Here is a 17,024-nt window from a genome sequence, read left to right on the forward strand (position 1 = left end):
ACAGTTTCAACAATCGGTGACATTTGCAAACATGAGCAATCGTCCGGCATTTCTGAAAACACAACTTGGTTTCATAGGGGTTATGTAGCCGCAATGGCAGATTGAATTATGGCTGCTTGAAAATGGATGTTTCCATTAAAGGTGTTAGTGGAAACAGTTTTGATGGGTTGCATCTAATGTTTCCACCAACCACTAGGTGTCTCTGCAACACTGTAGATGCTTGGTAGTAACTTGGAAAAAGCTAGAGCCCCAAAAGAGCACATGACCACAATCTTCAAAGGAAGTGGTAATAACATAGAAATATGTTTATAAGCATAACTTTAGCATATTTCTTATCTGCTTCTAGTAAGCTCTTTATACTACTACTATTATGATTATCTTCATCACTCTAGACAAGTTATTTCAAGAAAAACAAAAGACAAAATACATTTAAGTGTTTATTTAGGTAAGAACCACTTAACTATTCAACCAAGTACATTGTAGCTTGTATATTTCGTAAAAATCATTTAACTGTTCAACGTGTTGCGTCAATATTCAGTGTACAAACGCATCACAGGCAAACATTTCACGGAGAAACACTGAAGTTCTTAAACAACAACATTGCACCACATACTTTGGGGTTGTACAATCTTGACGGATCAACATGTCTTCCAACACAAATGTGAAACTTACATTTTGGTATAATTATTTTTTTCAACGATTCAAGTCCGTTTTTTTCAGTGCTTGACAATATCACACCGCACAAGAAAATCAGTGTAGTACCTTTTCCACGATCCAACCAAACATTTGAATGCCGAGCATAGCTAGCATGAGTTGGGTGGAGTGGAAGCGAGTGGCTTTAAGTGTGTCTGATCTGTGACCCCCGGGTGTCGTCACAGAGTTGTTAACCTCCATCCATTGGGCTAACAAACAAAGGTAATCCAGGCAAGGCCCCTGCTTGATACAGAGGGTTAAGAGCAGCAACAACCACCACAATAACAACAAACCTCAACTGAGTCAACGCCAACCTTGGAGGTGGGGGAGGGGGGGGAGGGGGGGGGGGGGGGGTTACAGGAAAAGAGGTTGGAATAAGGAGAAGTCTGGCCACGGGTGTTTGAGGTCCAAAACCATGCTGCAAAATTGACAGAATTATCAAGATGAGGAAAAATTTGTCAATTGTGTTCTCACAGGACCTGCAAATCAAACATATAGTGTTAGCATTGACGCAAGGTGTGTTAGCATTGACGCAAGGTGTCAGTGGACGGGATCCAACCTATAACGGAGAGAAGGAGTGGTTACTCTGCAAAACACAAAGCGCTTTCTGGATCCCATCCAAAACACCTGAGAAGAATAACAAAATGTTAGTCGTTCCGAGATCTTTTAAACTTCAGATTAAACTTCGTCCCCAAATGTCTTGTTTTGGCCGTGGTAACATTGTAAAGCAGCATAGCAGTTCACTGGATGTTCCAGGGCGAAAACCATCGACATTTTAAAAATTAAAAATAACCAATAGCAAAAACAATAAGACAATATGAGCAGATCAGTCAATCACTAAGACACTATGTAACATCTCGTTTAAAATCTAAATTAGTGCAGCTTTAAAAAAAAAAAAAAAAATCATCAACATTAAAACCGCTAAAGAGGAGTGCTCCAAACCTGATGACATAAAAATCATTACGTTCACCATAAAGTTCATGCAAGTACATTGGCAATAAAAACCTTAGAAAGAAGGTACAAATAGGTCCAATATGAACCTGTTCTCCGTTACCAGACATAACTTATGTCGTATACTATTGTGACTTAAATGGCATAGCCGATACTTTTTTTAAAAAATCCATAGGATTCAGAATTAAAATTCAATACAGTTAGAAAAAGCAAACAAAAGGAACAAAACAAAACTAGGTCAGTTGAGTCAACGTGAAACCACGAAAGGGGAACAGCGACAAACAAAACCACTTAAAAATTGTACTCAGCATCGTGTACCCTTCTACGTCTTGCAGAAAACCACAAGATTTGGACTTACAGTTAATACTATAGGCATTTAAAATACGTTGTAAATTATCAGTGCTGAGTGTTGGAGGGTAATTCCATATATACTATGAATAAGTATACTCAAATAATTGACTACAATAGATTCCTTGCCATAAATAATGGCATATTATTGTACCAAATTGGTATGTAATGGAAATATGTAGCCTACGTTAAAAAGTACCTCATCTTACTGATACACCAAGATCCCAAGGTTCATTGCGCAACGGGCAATTGTTAAAGGATTTGGTAAAACACAGCACAGGGAGGGGAGTCAACGCATGAAACAATACCAGGGGGATAAAAACTAAACAATTACCTTGAGAAAAATATTAGATCACAATGAATGACAGCTTGCATCAGAACTGAGCTTCATCGTAAAGCACAAGACACATAGACATTAGACACACAGACAAAGTTGTGGGCTGGAGAAGTTAAATCGGCTTCACATACCCATATGTTCATGGTATATATATAGGCCATATTTTATTTATTTCCCCTTAAAAAAAAAGTATTCAAATATCTACGAACAGAAACGGGGTCCAGGGTCTCTTCAGTTTTGGTTCAACACACAAACGAAACACTAGTAGAATAATTCAAGTCTGGACACATCAGGTTTTTTTTATATAGATATATATATAAAAAGTGAACTTGATACAACAAAGCACATAACGAGAACTCAAAACAGCGATAAACATTCGGTGAAAGTTCTACTTGTTTGGTGTTATGTACATTACTAATACACTGATAATGGTTGCCCCCACACCTTTCCGAAGCAGAAAATGTATTGCTCTGAACGACTTGAACGAAAACATACAAAATAACGCAATTACACTGCGACTGTTCTATTCTCTTTTCTTATTACTCGAGGTTTGCCACTTTCGGAAGCAAGGAAATGTCAACAATATTTTCGAAATAAAAACTTCACTACACCTGGAGTAACTACAACACTGGAGTATGTATACGTCGTCTTCAGAAGTAAATTGGACTTTGTTGCACCAGATACCAGTTTTCCGTAAACCTGAAATGGAACAATACCAAATCAAATGAACTACTGAAGGAAGGGAACATCCTCATGACATCAAAAGACCTGTGTGTGTGTGTGCGTTATGTGTTCATTAATCTAGATAATCACTCAGCATAGAAAGAGTTTGTAAATCAATTTTGTTCTGGAAAGTAAAAAAAAAAAAAAAAAAAAAAACTCAAACGTCCTCTTTCCTTTTGCGGCTTGGTGTTCTTATCAGAATGCTAAACTACAATGAGATTGTCAAGACTGCTATGACATTTTTAATTCTGGCCAAACACAAAAACAACAAACCAGTATCCTTGTTTTACCATTAAATCAAAAGTAAAGTTTACTATTAAATTAAAGCTCTATATGAATATCAGCTAGTCAGAAAGTCATGCAAACCAGACCAAACCAGGCTTCCAACTGTTCCTAAATGAGCCATATCAATAGTTTTCAGAATATAAATCGGCCAACAACATTCATTGTATCAGTGATCCAACACAGATAAATATGAATTTATAGCAACTCAAACAAATCTGCTACAATGTCAAAATGTACCCTGCAAAAATCGGGAAGCTTCATAAGGTCTTTATTTTTCCAATCAATCTGTGAAAGATATTGTTGACATAGTTTTATAGCCTACCGGCCATACTCAGCATTTCAATCATTATCCCAAAGGACCATTATCCCAATCAAAAATCTTTAAAACAGAACTTGTAACGATAATTTATTCTGGAGCACAACCACTAAACCTGACATGTACCAATGAAATCAGAATATGCTAAAAAAATATATATACAAAACTAAAGTTGAGTGCATCAGAAAAGTAAAATAATGTCTAAAACCCATTTCGAGATCGCACCAATGTAGGCGGGCCTATTCGTGTTTAACCAATTAAAAGACTAAATAAAAATCTCAATGATCAAGTAGCGTTACCGGCCAAAATGGACTCTTCAGAGTGAGAAGGAAAATGAAACCAGTCTTTACCAGTGAATGTCATTTAACTTTAAAGTACAGAAGAAAACCTAAAGTATAGACACTATTATCCACGTTATCCAGTCTTAATGTTAGGAACAAGATCTTACTATATTTTGTACGGCCAGTCAATCTAGATTCTATTCGAACAACCTTGGAACCATTACCTGGTGCATGTGTACGTTTGAATCATCCCCATCATCATACCCTCAAACTGCATTTGACCAGAATTTCTATTAATGGCTTTAACACGTTCCTACATGTTCTCCACTAGGCAGTGCCATTTACCCAGAAACTAAACGCCGCTTGAGGAAGGGGCCTACCCAAAAAGCCACCCCATAGTGTACACAATCATTATCAAATGCTGCCATCTATAGGAGGAAAATGGCACTGCCAGAAGGAAAATGATGTCGTGGCAAGCCTCGCTCCTCTTCTACACCTGCTTTATTCAAGTAGCTTTCCTCGAATCCAAAACACCTGTTCAGAAAATGAGCAAAATCTTGAGGTACAGTGTAAAACAATAGCCTATACACAGGCAGATCTCCAAAACTCTTCTCTCAAACTGGTGATATCGATGGTGTTCACAATTGAGCCGAGGATGGGAGCAACCATTATCCAGTGTCAACCCCTACCTCTTGTTGTCGTTAGTGCCCGATGCACAAACCTTTTACTCAAACCTTTTCTCATATCTCACATTTCTTCTGTCACAGTTTGAACGTCACCAGCTCGGTGACCATGAACATATTGTCACATGAAACTGGCATTGAACCTCCCCCCCTTGACAGCTATTTAACTATGAGAAAAAAAAACATGCTGCTTTGTGCTGAGGATTTCCACAGTAGACAGTCTGCAGGCGAGGCGGTTGGGGGTGCTTGTTGTGAGGAGGATGAGGGTACGGTGTAGGTTAGTGTTCCATAGGGACGTGGTTACATCGAGCTGAAGGAGCTGTACACGGGGGCCTCATGGTTGAATAAGCATCTGACTCGACGTCCCCGCACTGGGCGCTCGCCGCCTCCCTCTACCGCTCACTTCAGCCGTCAATCAGTGACACGTCAATGTGCGACAAATCTATCATATGCCTGTATGGTTACAAAAGGAGGATGTCTCGTTGAGTAAGCTTTCTAATTTGGCGTAAGGTGTAGGCCCTATTTTTAGAGAGATGACCTCATTAGGATTTGTGGGTTTTAAAAAGGGGAGAGTGAAACAAAGTGGTTTATTTACCTGTTGAAGCTGACTTGGAAACTCAGGGCATGCTGGGGATTGTGAAATTTGGCAATAGCTTTCCTCTGATGGGGCAGCATTTTGAACATCTGCAGCCAAATAAGCAGAAGAAGGGAAGAGCATGCGTTTAGAACAGGGCAGCTGCTGCTACTCTCATCTCAAGCTTCTCTCATCCATATTGGGCCCTGGTTGAAAGTAGCACACTATATGTGGAGAAAAGGGTGTCGTTTGGGACACAGACATGGGGGGGAGGGAGGCATACCTGGATGGGGCCGATGGAGTTGAGCAGGTTTTGGAGCTGCGTGTCCGTGGTGGATGTAGACAGGCCGTCTATGGACACAGTGCAGGCCTGACTGTCCCCCGTCCCCGCCCCTCGCTGATTCTGTCTGGTGGGCATCAGGCGCCCACACCCCAGCTGACCCGCTCCTCCTGCCACCGCTGCCCCTCTGGCTCTGCCACGCCCACACCCCAGCTGACCCGCTCCTCCGGCCCCCGCTGCTCCTCTGGCTCTGCCACGCCCAGGGACAACCACCTGTACCAGGCAGGGAGGAAAGCAAAGGGGGGGGGGGGGGGGGGGGAGGAAGAGAGGAAACTGCTTGAACCTCTTATGTTGCATGTTGATGTTTTAATTCCGTATCCAGCCGAGTGGAGACGAGATGTCTGACACATCTACCAGGGTCTACTGTTTTTCAGCATGAGTGAAAATTCAACAACCGGATGGTTTTCCACCCTTCTATTTCCCCAAACACCTCCAGGCTGCAGAGCTGCTTTTTCTCGATTGACTCATCATATTTCTACATACGGCGTCAACGTCAAGCCATGACGACTGCTGCCTGCGCGCATCTGCTGCATCGAGGGCGAGACCCCAGAGTACAGAGAAGAGAACCAGCCAGGCATCATGGTGGCTGACTTCCCCCGGTCAGCGTCGCCGAGCTGAAGGTGTCTGCCGAGACGGCGGGCTGCTGACAGGCGTGCAGAGATGCCAGGAGACGCTGTGTAGCATCTGTGTTACGCCGACTCTCAGCTTGTCAACATTACAATACCTGGCATACTAGCCTGGCATATTACTAGAGCTACTCCAAAATGGTAAACCTACTAAATGGCAGGGGAATGCCAGAGGTATAAAAAACATAGCGAGAATAGCCATGTGCTCAGAGGATTTCTTACATTTATATTTAAGATGAAAGACCTAGGTACCGCTCCTATCCAAAACACAACACCCGTCCTTAACAAATATGACAGTATTAGACAATTTTGTATAATTTCATCAGAGGAAACGCATGTTCTGTCCAAAATGGCACCCCATATGGCTCTGGTCAAAAGTAATGCACTATGTAGGGAATAGGGTGCCATTTGGGAAATGTTAAATTGTTTGTATTTTGTGTAGTGGAGGAAATGGGGCTAAGTGTGAGGAGGGAGAACAACCTACCCTGTTGCCCAGGCCCCCTCTGTCCCCCTGTGTGACCAGGCCCTGTATGGGTTGTCCTCCGGGGGGGTTGGCCAAGGTTATCTTCCTCACTGGGCCCTGGCGGAGATGGGGGGCTGGCCTGGTGGCCTGCTGCTGGATGGGGGTGCTGATACCACTCACATCTGCTCCCTGGAGATCACACAGCACAGGGAAAAATAAATAGATTGCAGGGCTGTGTCCCAAATTGCACCCTATTCCCTATATACAGTGCGTTCAGAAAGTATTCATACCCCTTGCCCTTTTCCGCATTTTGTTGTTACAGTCTGAATTTAGAATGGATTAAATTAACATTTGTCACTGGCCTACACCCAATACCTCATAATGTCAAAGTGGAACTATGTTTTTGACATTTGTACAAATTAATAAATAATTAAAAGCCAAAATGTCTTGAGTTAGTAAGTATTCAACGACTTTGTTATGGCAAGCCTAAATAAGTTCAGGTGTAAAAATGTGCTTAACAAGTCACATAAGTTGCATGGACACACTCGGTGTGCAATAATATTGTATCAACAAAAAATAATATAAAAAAATTATTGGATGAAACATTGAATTTGGCACTACTGCTATTAGCCAACAGAAACGCATTGAATAACAGATTCAATACATGGAGTAACATATGGTCCCAAAAAATATCAAAAAGAAGTTTGTCAGTCTGTCAGTATCCTAGGACATCTACTTTGTACAGTTGTGGCCAAAATTTTTGAGAATGACACAAATATACATTTTCACAAAGTCTGCTGCCTCAGTTTGTATGATGTCAATTTGCATATACTACAGAATGTTATGAAGAGTGATCAGATGAATTACAATTAATTGCAAAGTCCCTCTTTGCCATGCAAAGGAACTGAATCCCCCAAAAACATTTCCACTGCATTTCAGCCCTGTCACAAAAGGATCAGTGATTCTCTCGTTAACACAGGCGTGAGTGTTGACGAGGACAAGGCTGGAGATCACTCTGTCATGCTAATTGAGTTTGAATAACAGACTGGAAGCTTCAAAAGGAGGGTGGTAATTGGAATCATTGTTCTTCCTCTGTCAACCATGGTTACCTGCAAGGAAACACGTGCCGTCATCATTGCTTTGCACAAAAAGGGCTTCACAGGCAAGGATATTGCTGCCAGTAAGATTGTACCTAAATCAACCATTTACCAGATCATCAAGAACTTCAAGGAGTGTGGTTCAATTGTTGTGAAGAAGGCTTCAGGGCGCCCAAGAAAGTCCAGCAAGTGCCAGGGCCGTCTCCTAAAGTTGATTCAGCTGCGGGATCGGGGCACCACCAATACAGAGCTTGCTCAGGAATGGCAGCAGGCAGGTGTGAGTGCATCTGCACGCACAGTGAGGCAAAGACTTTTGGAGGATGGCCTGGTGTCAAGAAGGGCAGCAAAGAAGCCACTTCTCTCCAGGAAAAACATCAGGGACAGACTGATATTCTGCAAAAGCTACAGGGATTGGACTGCTGAGGACTGGGGTAAAGTCATTTTCTCTGATGAATACCCTTTCTGATTGTTTGGGGCATCCAGAAAAAAGCTTGTCCGGAGAACACAAGGTGAGCACTACCATCAGTCCTGTGTCATGCCAACAGTAAAGCATCCTGAGACCATTCATGTGTGGGGTTACTTCTCAGCCAAGGGAGTGGGCTCACTCACCATTTTGCCTAAGAACACAGCCATGAATAAAGAACGGTACCAACACATCCTCCGAGAGCAACTTCTCCCAACCACCCAGGAACAGTTTGGAGACGAACAATGCCTTTTCCAGCATGATGGAGCACCTTGCAATAAGGCAAAAGTGATAACTAAGTGGCTCAGGGAACAAAACATTGATATTTTGGGTCCATGGCCAGGAAACTCCCCAGACCTTAATCCCATTGAGAACTTGTGGTCAATCCTCAAGAGGCGGGTGGACAAACAAAACACTACATATTCTGACAAACTCCAAGCATTGATTATGCAAGAATGGCCTGCCATCAGTCAGGACGTGGCCCAGAAGTTAACTGACAGCATGCCAGGGCAGATTGCAGAGGTCTTGAAAAAGAAGGGTCAACACTGCAAATATTGACACTTTGCATCAACTTAATGTAATTGTCAATAAAAGCCTTTGACACTTATGAAATGCTTGTAATTATACTTCAGTATTCCATAGTAACATCTGACAAAAATATATAAAGACACTGAAGCAGCAACCGTTGTGAAAATTAATATTTGTGTCATTCTCAAAACTTTTGGCCAAGACTGTATACAACACAACAATTGTTTACAGACAGATTATTTCACTTATAATTCACTGCTTCACAATTCCAGTGGGTCAGAAGTTTACATACACTAAGTTGACTGTGCCTTGAAACAGCTTGGAAAAATCCAGAAAATAATGTCATGGCCTTAGAAGCTTCTGATAGGCTAATTGACATAATTTGAGTCAATTGGAGGTGTACCTGTTGATATATTTCAAGGCCTTCCTTCAAACTCAGTGCCTCTTTACTTGATATCATGAGAAAATCAAAAGAAATCAGCCAAGACCTCAGAAAATAAATTGGAGACCTCCGCAAGTCTGGTTCATCCTTGGGAGCAATTTCCAAACGCCTGAAGGTACCACGTTCATCTGTACAAACAATAGTACGCAAGTATAAACACCATGGGACCACTCAGCCGTCATACCGCTCAGGAAGGAGACGCGTTCCGTCTCCTAAAGATAAACGTACTTTGGTGCGAAAAGTGCAAATCAATCACAGAACAACAGCAAAGGACCCTGTGAAGATGCTGGAGGAAACAGGTACAAAAGTATCTATATCCACCGTAAAACGAGTCCTATATCAACATAACCTGAAAGGCAGCAAACGAGTCCTATATCAACATAACCTGAAAGGCAGCTCAGCAAGGAAGAAGCCAATGCTCCAAAACCGACATAATAAAGCCAAACTACGGTTTGCAACTGCACATGGGGACAAAGATCATACTTTTTGGAAAAATGTCCTCTGGTCTGATGAAACCAAAATAGAACTGTTTGGCCATAATGACCATCGTTATGTTTGGAGGAAAAAGGGAGAGGCTTGCAAGCCGAAGAACAAAATCTCAACCGTCAAGCACATTGGTAGCAGCATCATGATGTGGAGGTGCTTTGCTGCAGGATGGACTGGTGCACTTCACAAAATAGATGGCATCAAGAGGTAGAAAAATGATGTGGATATATTGAAGCAACATCTCAAGACATCAAAGCTTGGTTGCAAATGGGTCTTCCAAATGGACAATGACCCCAAGCATACTTCCAAAGACAAAATGTGACAAAATGGCTTCAGGACAACAAAGTCGAGGTATTGGAGTGGACATCAAAGCCCTTACCTCATCCTATAGAAAATATGTGGGAAGAATTGAAAAAGCGTGTGCGAGCAGGGAGGCCTACAAACCTGACTCATATACACCAGCTCTGTCAGGAGGAAGGGGCCAAAATTCACCCAATTTATTGTGGGAAGCTTGTGGAAGGGTACCTGAAACATTTGACCCAAGTTAAACAATTTAAAGGCAATGCTACCAAATACTAATTTAGTGTATGTAAACTTCTGACCCACTGGGAATGTGATGAAAGAAATAAAAGCTGAAATAAATAATTCTCTCTAGTATTATTCTGACATTTCACATTCTTAAAATAAAGTGGTGATCCTAACTGACCTAAAACAGGGAATATTTACTAGGATTAAATGTCAAGAATTGTGAAAAACTGAGTTTAAATGTAGTTGGCTAAATTGTATGTAAACTTCCGACTTCAACTGTATATCTGAGAGATCAAATAAATTATTTATTTATCCCCTTATTTTAGGCACTAAATTCCATATATACTTCCATTAATTTTTTAAACGAGTACCAGGGACCTTATGATAAGTCTTAGTAGTGGTCATAATAGTTTGCAGGCCAAACCGTTCCAGATGTTTTTGTAAGAAGAACGATTTTCGGGATGTCTCATGGTCTGACAAACACCGCTCTAGCTCTGCCACCTTTCACCGCAGATGTGGAAATGTAATATTGGCGGGTGCGGTGGATTGAGACGCAACCCAAAAAAACAGATATCCTTAGCTTAAACAGACGGATTTTGATAATAATGTTTTGTTATCATGTTAGATTTCTGTAGGGGCGCGGAAATTGTAGGCCAAGGGTCAACATGATTTTTTTGTGACTACCTCATCTCTGTAGACCAGGGAGGTTTTGCTATGGTTGGCTAAGAAGGGCACCTATTGGTAGATGGGCAAAATAAAAAGCAGACATTGAATATCCCTTTGAGCATGATGAAGTTATTTATTACACTTTGGATAGTGTATCAATACACCATGTCACTACAATGATACAAGCGTCCTTCCTAACAGAGTTGCCGGAGAGAAAGGACACCACTTAGGGATTTAACCATGATGCCAATGGTGACTTTAAAACAGTTACAGAGTTTAATGGCTGTGATAGAAGGAAACTGAAGATGGATCAAAAGAAGTCTGTACAGAATAAAACATGTTCCAAAACATGCATCCTGTTTGCAACAAAAGTAATACTGCAAAAAATGAGGTAAAGCTTTGTCCTGAAAACAAAGTGTTATGTTTGGGACAAATCTAATAAAAGTCCAGAGTATCACTCTCCATATTTTCAAGCATATGGGTGGCTGCATCATGTTATGGTTATGCTTGTAATCTTTAAGGGCTGGAAAGTTTTTCAGGATAAAAAAAAAAAGAGTTAAGCATAGGCAAAATCCTAGAGGAAAACCTGGTTCAGTCTGCTTTCCACCAGACACTGGGAGACGAATTTACCTTTCAGCAGGACAATAACCTAAAACACAAGGCTACACTTACACTGGAGTTGCATACCAAGAAGATAGTGAAAGTTCCTGAGTGGCTTTGACTTAAATCTACTTGAAAATCTATGGCAAGACCTGAAAATGGTTGTCTAGCAATGATCAACAACCAATGACAGAGCTAGAAGAATTTTGAAAAGAATAATGGGCAAATGTTGCACAATCCATGTGTGGAAAGCTCTTAGAGACTCACCTATAGAGACTCACAGCTGTTATCGCTGCCAAAGGTGCTTGGGGGTGTGAATACTTCAGTAAATTATATAAATCTGTATTTCAATATCAATAAATTTTCTAAAATGTCATGTTTTTACTTTGTCATTATGGGGTATTGTGTGTAGATGGGTGAACAACAATTATATATCATCCATTTTGAATTCAGGCAGAAACACAACAAAATGTGGAATAAGTCAAGTGGTATGAATACTTTGTGAAGGCACTGCACTCCTTTTGACTGTAGTGCACTACCCATAGGGGGCTCTGGTCAGAAGTTGTACACTTTGTAGGGAATAGGTTGCCATTTCGGACATATACCCTATGATCGATTGCCTTTCCACACATTTCTTGGTTTTAACACACAGTTAGTTATACAGTGTATTGTCCGACTGGAGTCCTAAGTCCTTGAAATCAACACAAGTGCCCGGCGATGCAGAGAACACAGACCGATCACGGATTCCAGAATGGTTGAAAAAGATCCTGCCAAAATGGACCGCCAAAGCAATGTCTGAAGCGAGTCTGGCTTCCCCGTTCACACCTAACAATACCCATGAAGACATTAGCTTTGAGGTGGAGCAGTGTGGGCCTCATGCTATGAATGGATACAACACGGAATGGTGGGATGGACACACTCGTTATTAAATAGAGTTACAGATAGCTAGGGCTGTGCAGCCTACGATTACCATGCTTATACACACACGACACACAAACACGCACAGGCTGACACAGCTGAAAGGTCGTCTCTCGTCTCCTCTCTTATTCTAAATGTGACAGATCAATACCGGGGAGGGAGAGAACGGTGGAGAGAAAGACAGCAGTGATATATATGACTGACCCGTCTCTTGCCCCCCCCTCCCAGCAAATGGATTAATCCTCCTATAGAAATCTACAGCTGCTGATTGCACCCATCAGATGCTAAGCTGCATTACAACCGAGTGACATGTTCCCTGTTCCTTTACCCCTCCCCCTCTACTCCCCACCCCACTTGCTTTTGTGCCGCGTGTTGCATTGTAGGGCCCTGTTCTGTCTGATGAAAATTTAATTTCCCCCTTATCTGCGCTGCCTAAGCTATACAAATCCAAATCCCTCAAAAGGTGACTCTTTTTTACACACAGGTATTATGGCGCAGAGCCGCCCTGTTAAAGGAAGATTAATTGCCACGTGTCGGGGGTTGACGGTTGACGTTTCTATAGCTCACACACCTGAGAGACGGCTGATGGAGAGCGCGAGAGGGAGGGAGAGAGAAGGAGAGAGCGAGGGAAAGAACATCGTCAGGCTGCCGTCGATGACAGCGGAACAATGTGGAAGAGAGAGCATCAGGAGAATCTGCTTTTCAGCACAGCTATGGGCTCCCTCCCTCTCTCTCGTTCTCCCTCTGAGATGCGGCACTTCAGATAGCTCGGCACAGGTTTCTATTAACGCGGCTGACACCCAGTTATCTTAATCTAAGGCAGCAGAGAGAGAGAGAGAGAGAGCCTGCGATTCAGCCTTTACAGCCTTATCCTCTGGGATGGCGGCAACGCAGCTTACTCCAAAATACCATCACATCTCACAAAGGCCTCAACAACAAATATGAATGTTTGAACACAAAGCCATTTCCAGTTTACAAACGAGATGAATTCATAATTAAGGCGGTGGCAGTGACTTGATCAAATGAGAATAAAATGATCGACGCTGACAAAGGAGGGATTGAATCGGGGACACAGTTGGCTTATAACGCTCTTTTCTGTTTTACACTTCCAAGTTCCCTTGTCTTTATCTTTTTGCCTTTAAAAGGACAGACACCAACCTTTGAGGGCAGTGGACTGGTGTCGCTACCAAATAAATGCGATAAATGTCAGATGAATGCCAGACAGTTTATTGACTGGCGCCTTTCATTGTTTAAAAGGTAAGATTGGTGTGGAAGCACCTAATCCTCAATACCACCACTCAAACAAAGGGAATCAGACACTTTGGATCCATTTTGCCAAAATGAAACCGACAGAGATATGTCATTCCGAATAGGTTACAAAAAATGAGTTCCTCCTAGGGAGTGAGTGACATTTAAAAGTATCTGGAAATTCTTGAGTTGAATTCAAGGGAACAATGATGGAGGGTGGAGGGACAAAGGCACTAACCAAACAATAAAGAAACCGTTTGTCTAAGGTTGTAAAATTCCAGTACATTTCCCCAAATGTCCATGTTTTCCAGATATCCTTGTTAAAGGATTTCAGATTTCCCTCCTGATTCCATGAATCTCAGAGAATTTTGCAATCCTATATTTATCAAGTCTAAAAACAAATGGCCAAACCAGACACTCACCCCTCCTAGAAGCTTGACAACTCTAACTTTCTGTGGGATGTGTGGCCCCGCTCTGTCTCCACTATTGGCTCGCTGCATTACAGTTCTCTTCACCCCTGACTTAGGCCCCAGAGCCTGGGCCTGGCCTGGACTCAATCCTGCCATCAGGGCTCCCTGCATGGGCATGTTCCCCAGGGCAGTGGGTCCCCCTGGTCTGATAGAGTTCAGCTGGGTAACGTTCCTCCTCTGCTGCTGATGTTGTTGCTGGGCCTGCTGGGTAGGGTTGGAACTGGGGCCCGTGTTCTGCCCCTGTTGGCCCCTCTGCCAGCCTGGCGCTGGGGCTTGCTGACCCGGGCCCTTGGTCATCTGCAGGCGGGTCTTCACGTTCTGGCGGAGCGCGGGGGGCGTCGGTGGAGTGCAGTTAGGAGGGAAGGCAGTAGAACCTTGCTGGGGCTGTTGGGGTTTAGGTGGAAACTGCCTCTGCTGCTGTTGTTGTTGTGGGTCACCCTGGCCGTTGATGCGCTCCAGAAGCTCCTTCTTGCGAACGCCGGCTTGCATCTGCCTCCTCATCTCCTTCCTCTTCAGGATCTCCTCCCGGAGTCGCTTCTGCTCCTCGATCTTCAGACGGTACTGCCGCGTCTCTTCATCCTCATCAGGATCCTGCAACCAACCAAACACTATGAGAAACATCACACTCACACTCTCCATGAGCTAGTAACATGGGTAGCATCCCCAATGGCACCCTATTCCCTATATAGTGCACTACTTTTGACCAAAGTTCTATGGGCACACAGTGCCCCTCAACCTATTCCCTTTATAGTGCACTACTTTCGACTAGCGCGGGTGCACTATAGGGAATAGGGTGCAGTCACAGAGCTGCAGTGACTACCACTGGAACCGTCTAAATTGGTGTGACATTCACAGCAGTAATGAGAAGCGATACCCCAGAGAAATATACTATGATATTGATCCCGTTTCCAATGGACTACCCGGTGAACGAGTCAACTAATTTATAACCTTATGATCGGGCCATTAATAAACAGAATAGCATTCACTGCCCCATCTAACGGAACACGTTAGCACGGCTTAATATGTCAGGTTACTGAATTTTACAGGCACAATGTCTGTCAAAATTCTCAAATTATCGCCACGCCTTAAATGTGATGGTAAAAAAAAATACAAAATGATTGGTGAAACTGAAGAAGCCACTTCAACTATACTGAGTCACACATGAGAATCCAAGCCGTTTGCCTTTGTTTCCCCGTTTTGGCCATGACCTCAACGCCGTTTTATTTAGACACTACTTTTGTGTGCGTCCCAAATGGCACCCTAATTCCCTACATAGTGCACCACTTTTGACCAGAGCCCTATTTACACTATGTAGGGAATAGGGCGCCGTTTGGGACGCACAAAAATAGTGTCTAAACAAAACTGTGTTTTGTTCATGGCCAAAACGGGGAAACAAACATGTGGTGCAGGACTGACCTGTACTGCTATGTTTGGCTGAATGCCTGTGGAATCCCTGCGAACCACCGTTCTTTCAGGTGGTCCAGGTAGCTGTGCTGCAGCCTTGTTGGCAGCAATAGGCTGGGCTCTCCCTCTGCCACCGCCGGGGACCGGCCAAGCGTTCAGGCTCGGTCGCACCCCCGCCTGCATTGCCCTGGCAACGGGCCTGACGTTGGGCGCCGAGGCGGGGCGGACATTGTTCATGTTTTGGTTGCCAGGTGCCACGGGGAGCTCGCGGAGGTTGCTGTTGCGCTGGGGAAGGACTTTCAGTGCAGGAGGGTTCTGTGGAAGGGGGAGATTTATATTTTGTTAGTCTTTTGATCACAATCATATTCTAAAATCACTAGCCACTTCCGAACTGACATTAGCTTGATATATCTATATAACCAATGTGATTTTTTTTCTTCTGTGCACATTGGGTTTTTGATTGAAAGCAAAGCACATTGATTCCTTCAAAATCAGTTGGAACGTGTCATGAATCCAAATAGTCCTACGACCGATAGTAGCTGCTCACCATCCTGGGCCTGATGGGGGCGTTTCGTTGCTGTGGGTGGGGTCCGCCAGGGTGCGTCTGTCTGGGGCTGCCGTGCTGCTGCATCTGGTGAAAGAGGGGCTGGCCCTGCCCACCGCCGTGGTGCATCATGGGGCCTTGCCGCTGCTCGTTGGGGTGGAGCTGGTGCTGTGGGTGGTGGTGGGGGGGCGGCTGAGACAGGTCCTGTCTGTGGTGCTGCTGCTGTTGTTGTTGATGGGAGAGAGGCAAGTCGTGATGCTGGAGGTGCGAGTGGGGAGGGCCGTGCTGCATCAAGCCCTAGTTTTAATTTCAACGCAAAAAGACAAAGCGGGCAGAATGAGTGATTCTGACAGACAGGGTAAAAGATTGACTGTTTTGACTTACAACTTGAAACAATAAAAATTAATCAGCCACTAAAGTTCTCATATGCAGACGATTGGATCTTCTGTAAGGAGAAACGGTTACATGCATATGATTAACCTCCAATCGGTGTCCTCATATAGCCGCGGCAACAGAGGTAGAACAATGAGCCGTACACTAGAGGGCACTCTTGTCTGCGCCTCACCATTCATACGGCATGGGAAGGTCTGTCTGAGAAATATTAGCTGTTTTAATGACCTTTTCGCTAAACAGGGAATATTCAACAAGCGGTTCCAATATTTTTATAACCGAGTAAGAACGGTACAAAATTCATGAATTTAGAATAAGGACCATATTTCACATTTGATATGTATCCCAACAGGTATTGTATAATTGTTTTATTTCTTTATTGAACCTTTATTTAACTAGGCTAGTCAGTTAAGAACAAATTCTTATTTACAATGACGGCCTAGGAACAGTGGGTTAACTGCCTTGTTCAGGGGCAGAACGACAGATTTTTACCTTGTCAGCTCGGGGATTCGATCTAGCAACCTTTCGGTTACTGGCCCAACACTCTAACTACCTGCAACCCCATAATCACTAATTGTGAAGAAGCTTGTAAAAACCCATAGTATACAATATAAACTGAA

The 17,024-nt window shown here is 43.2% G+C and overlaps 1 protein-coding gene across 2 annotated transcripts in view; it reads right to left on the minus strand.

Annotated features, from left to right (window-relative positions):
- Positions 1–2,602: 2,602 nt before the first annotated feature.
- LOC139420446 (RNA-binding protein 33-like) overlaps positions 2,603–17,024 on the minus strand; it is a 45,616-nt gene continuing 31,194 nt past the window's right edge. The window contains exons 13-19 of one of the 2 annotated variants that reach the window (XM_071170587.1): positions 16,018–16,311; positions 15,483–15,785; positions 14,019–14,657; positions 6,642–6,809; positions 5,475–5,744; positions 5,213–5,301; positions 2,603–5,070 (exon numbers count right to left, since the gene is read on the minus strand). In XM_071170587.1, coding sequence (XP_071026688.1) covers positions 5,022–5,070; positions 5,213–5,301; positions 5,475–5,744; positions 6,642–6,809; positions 14,019–14,657; positions 15,483–15,785; positions 16,018–16,311 — 1,812 coding nt within the window. In that variant the 3' untranslated portion in view covers positions 2,603–5,021. The remainder of the gene's footprint in view (positions 5,071–5,212; positions 5,302–5,474; positions 5,745–6,641; positions 6,810–14,018; positions 14,658–15,482; positions 15,786–16,017; positions 16,312–17,024) is intronic. The other variant, XM_071170589.1, reaches the window with a different exon arrangement.

The sequence above is a fragment of the Oncorhynchus clarkii genome, chromosome 11 (assembly GCF_045791955.1).
Source record: "Oncorhynchus clarkii lewisi isolate Uvic-CL-2024 chromosome 11, UVic_Ocla_1.0, whole genome shotgun sequence".
Lineage (NCBI taxonomy): Eukaryota > Metazoa > Chordata > Actinopteri > Salmoniformes > Salmonidae > Oncorhynchus > Oncorhynchus clarkii.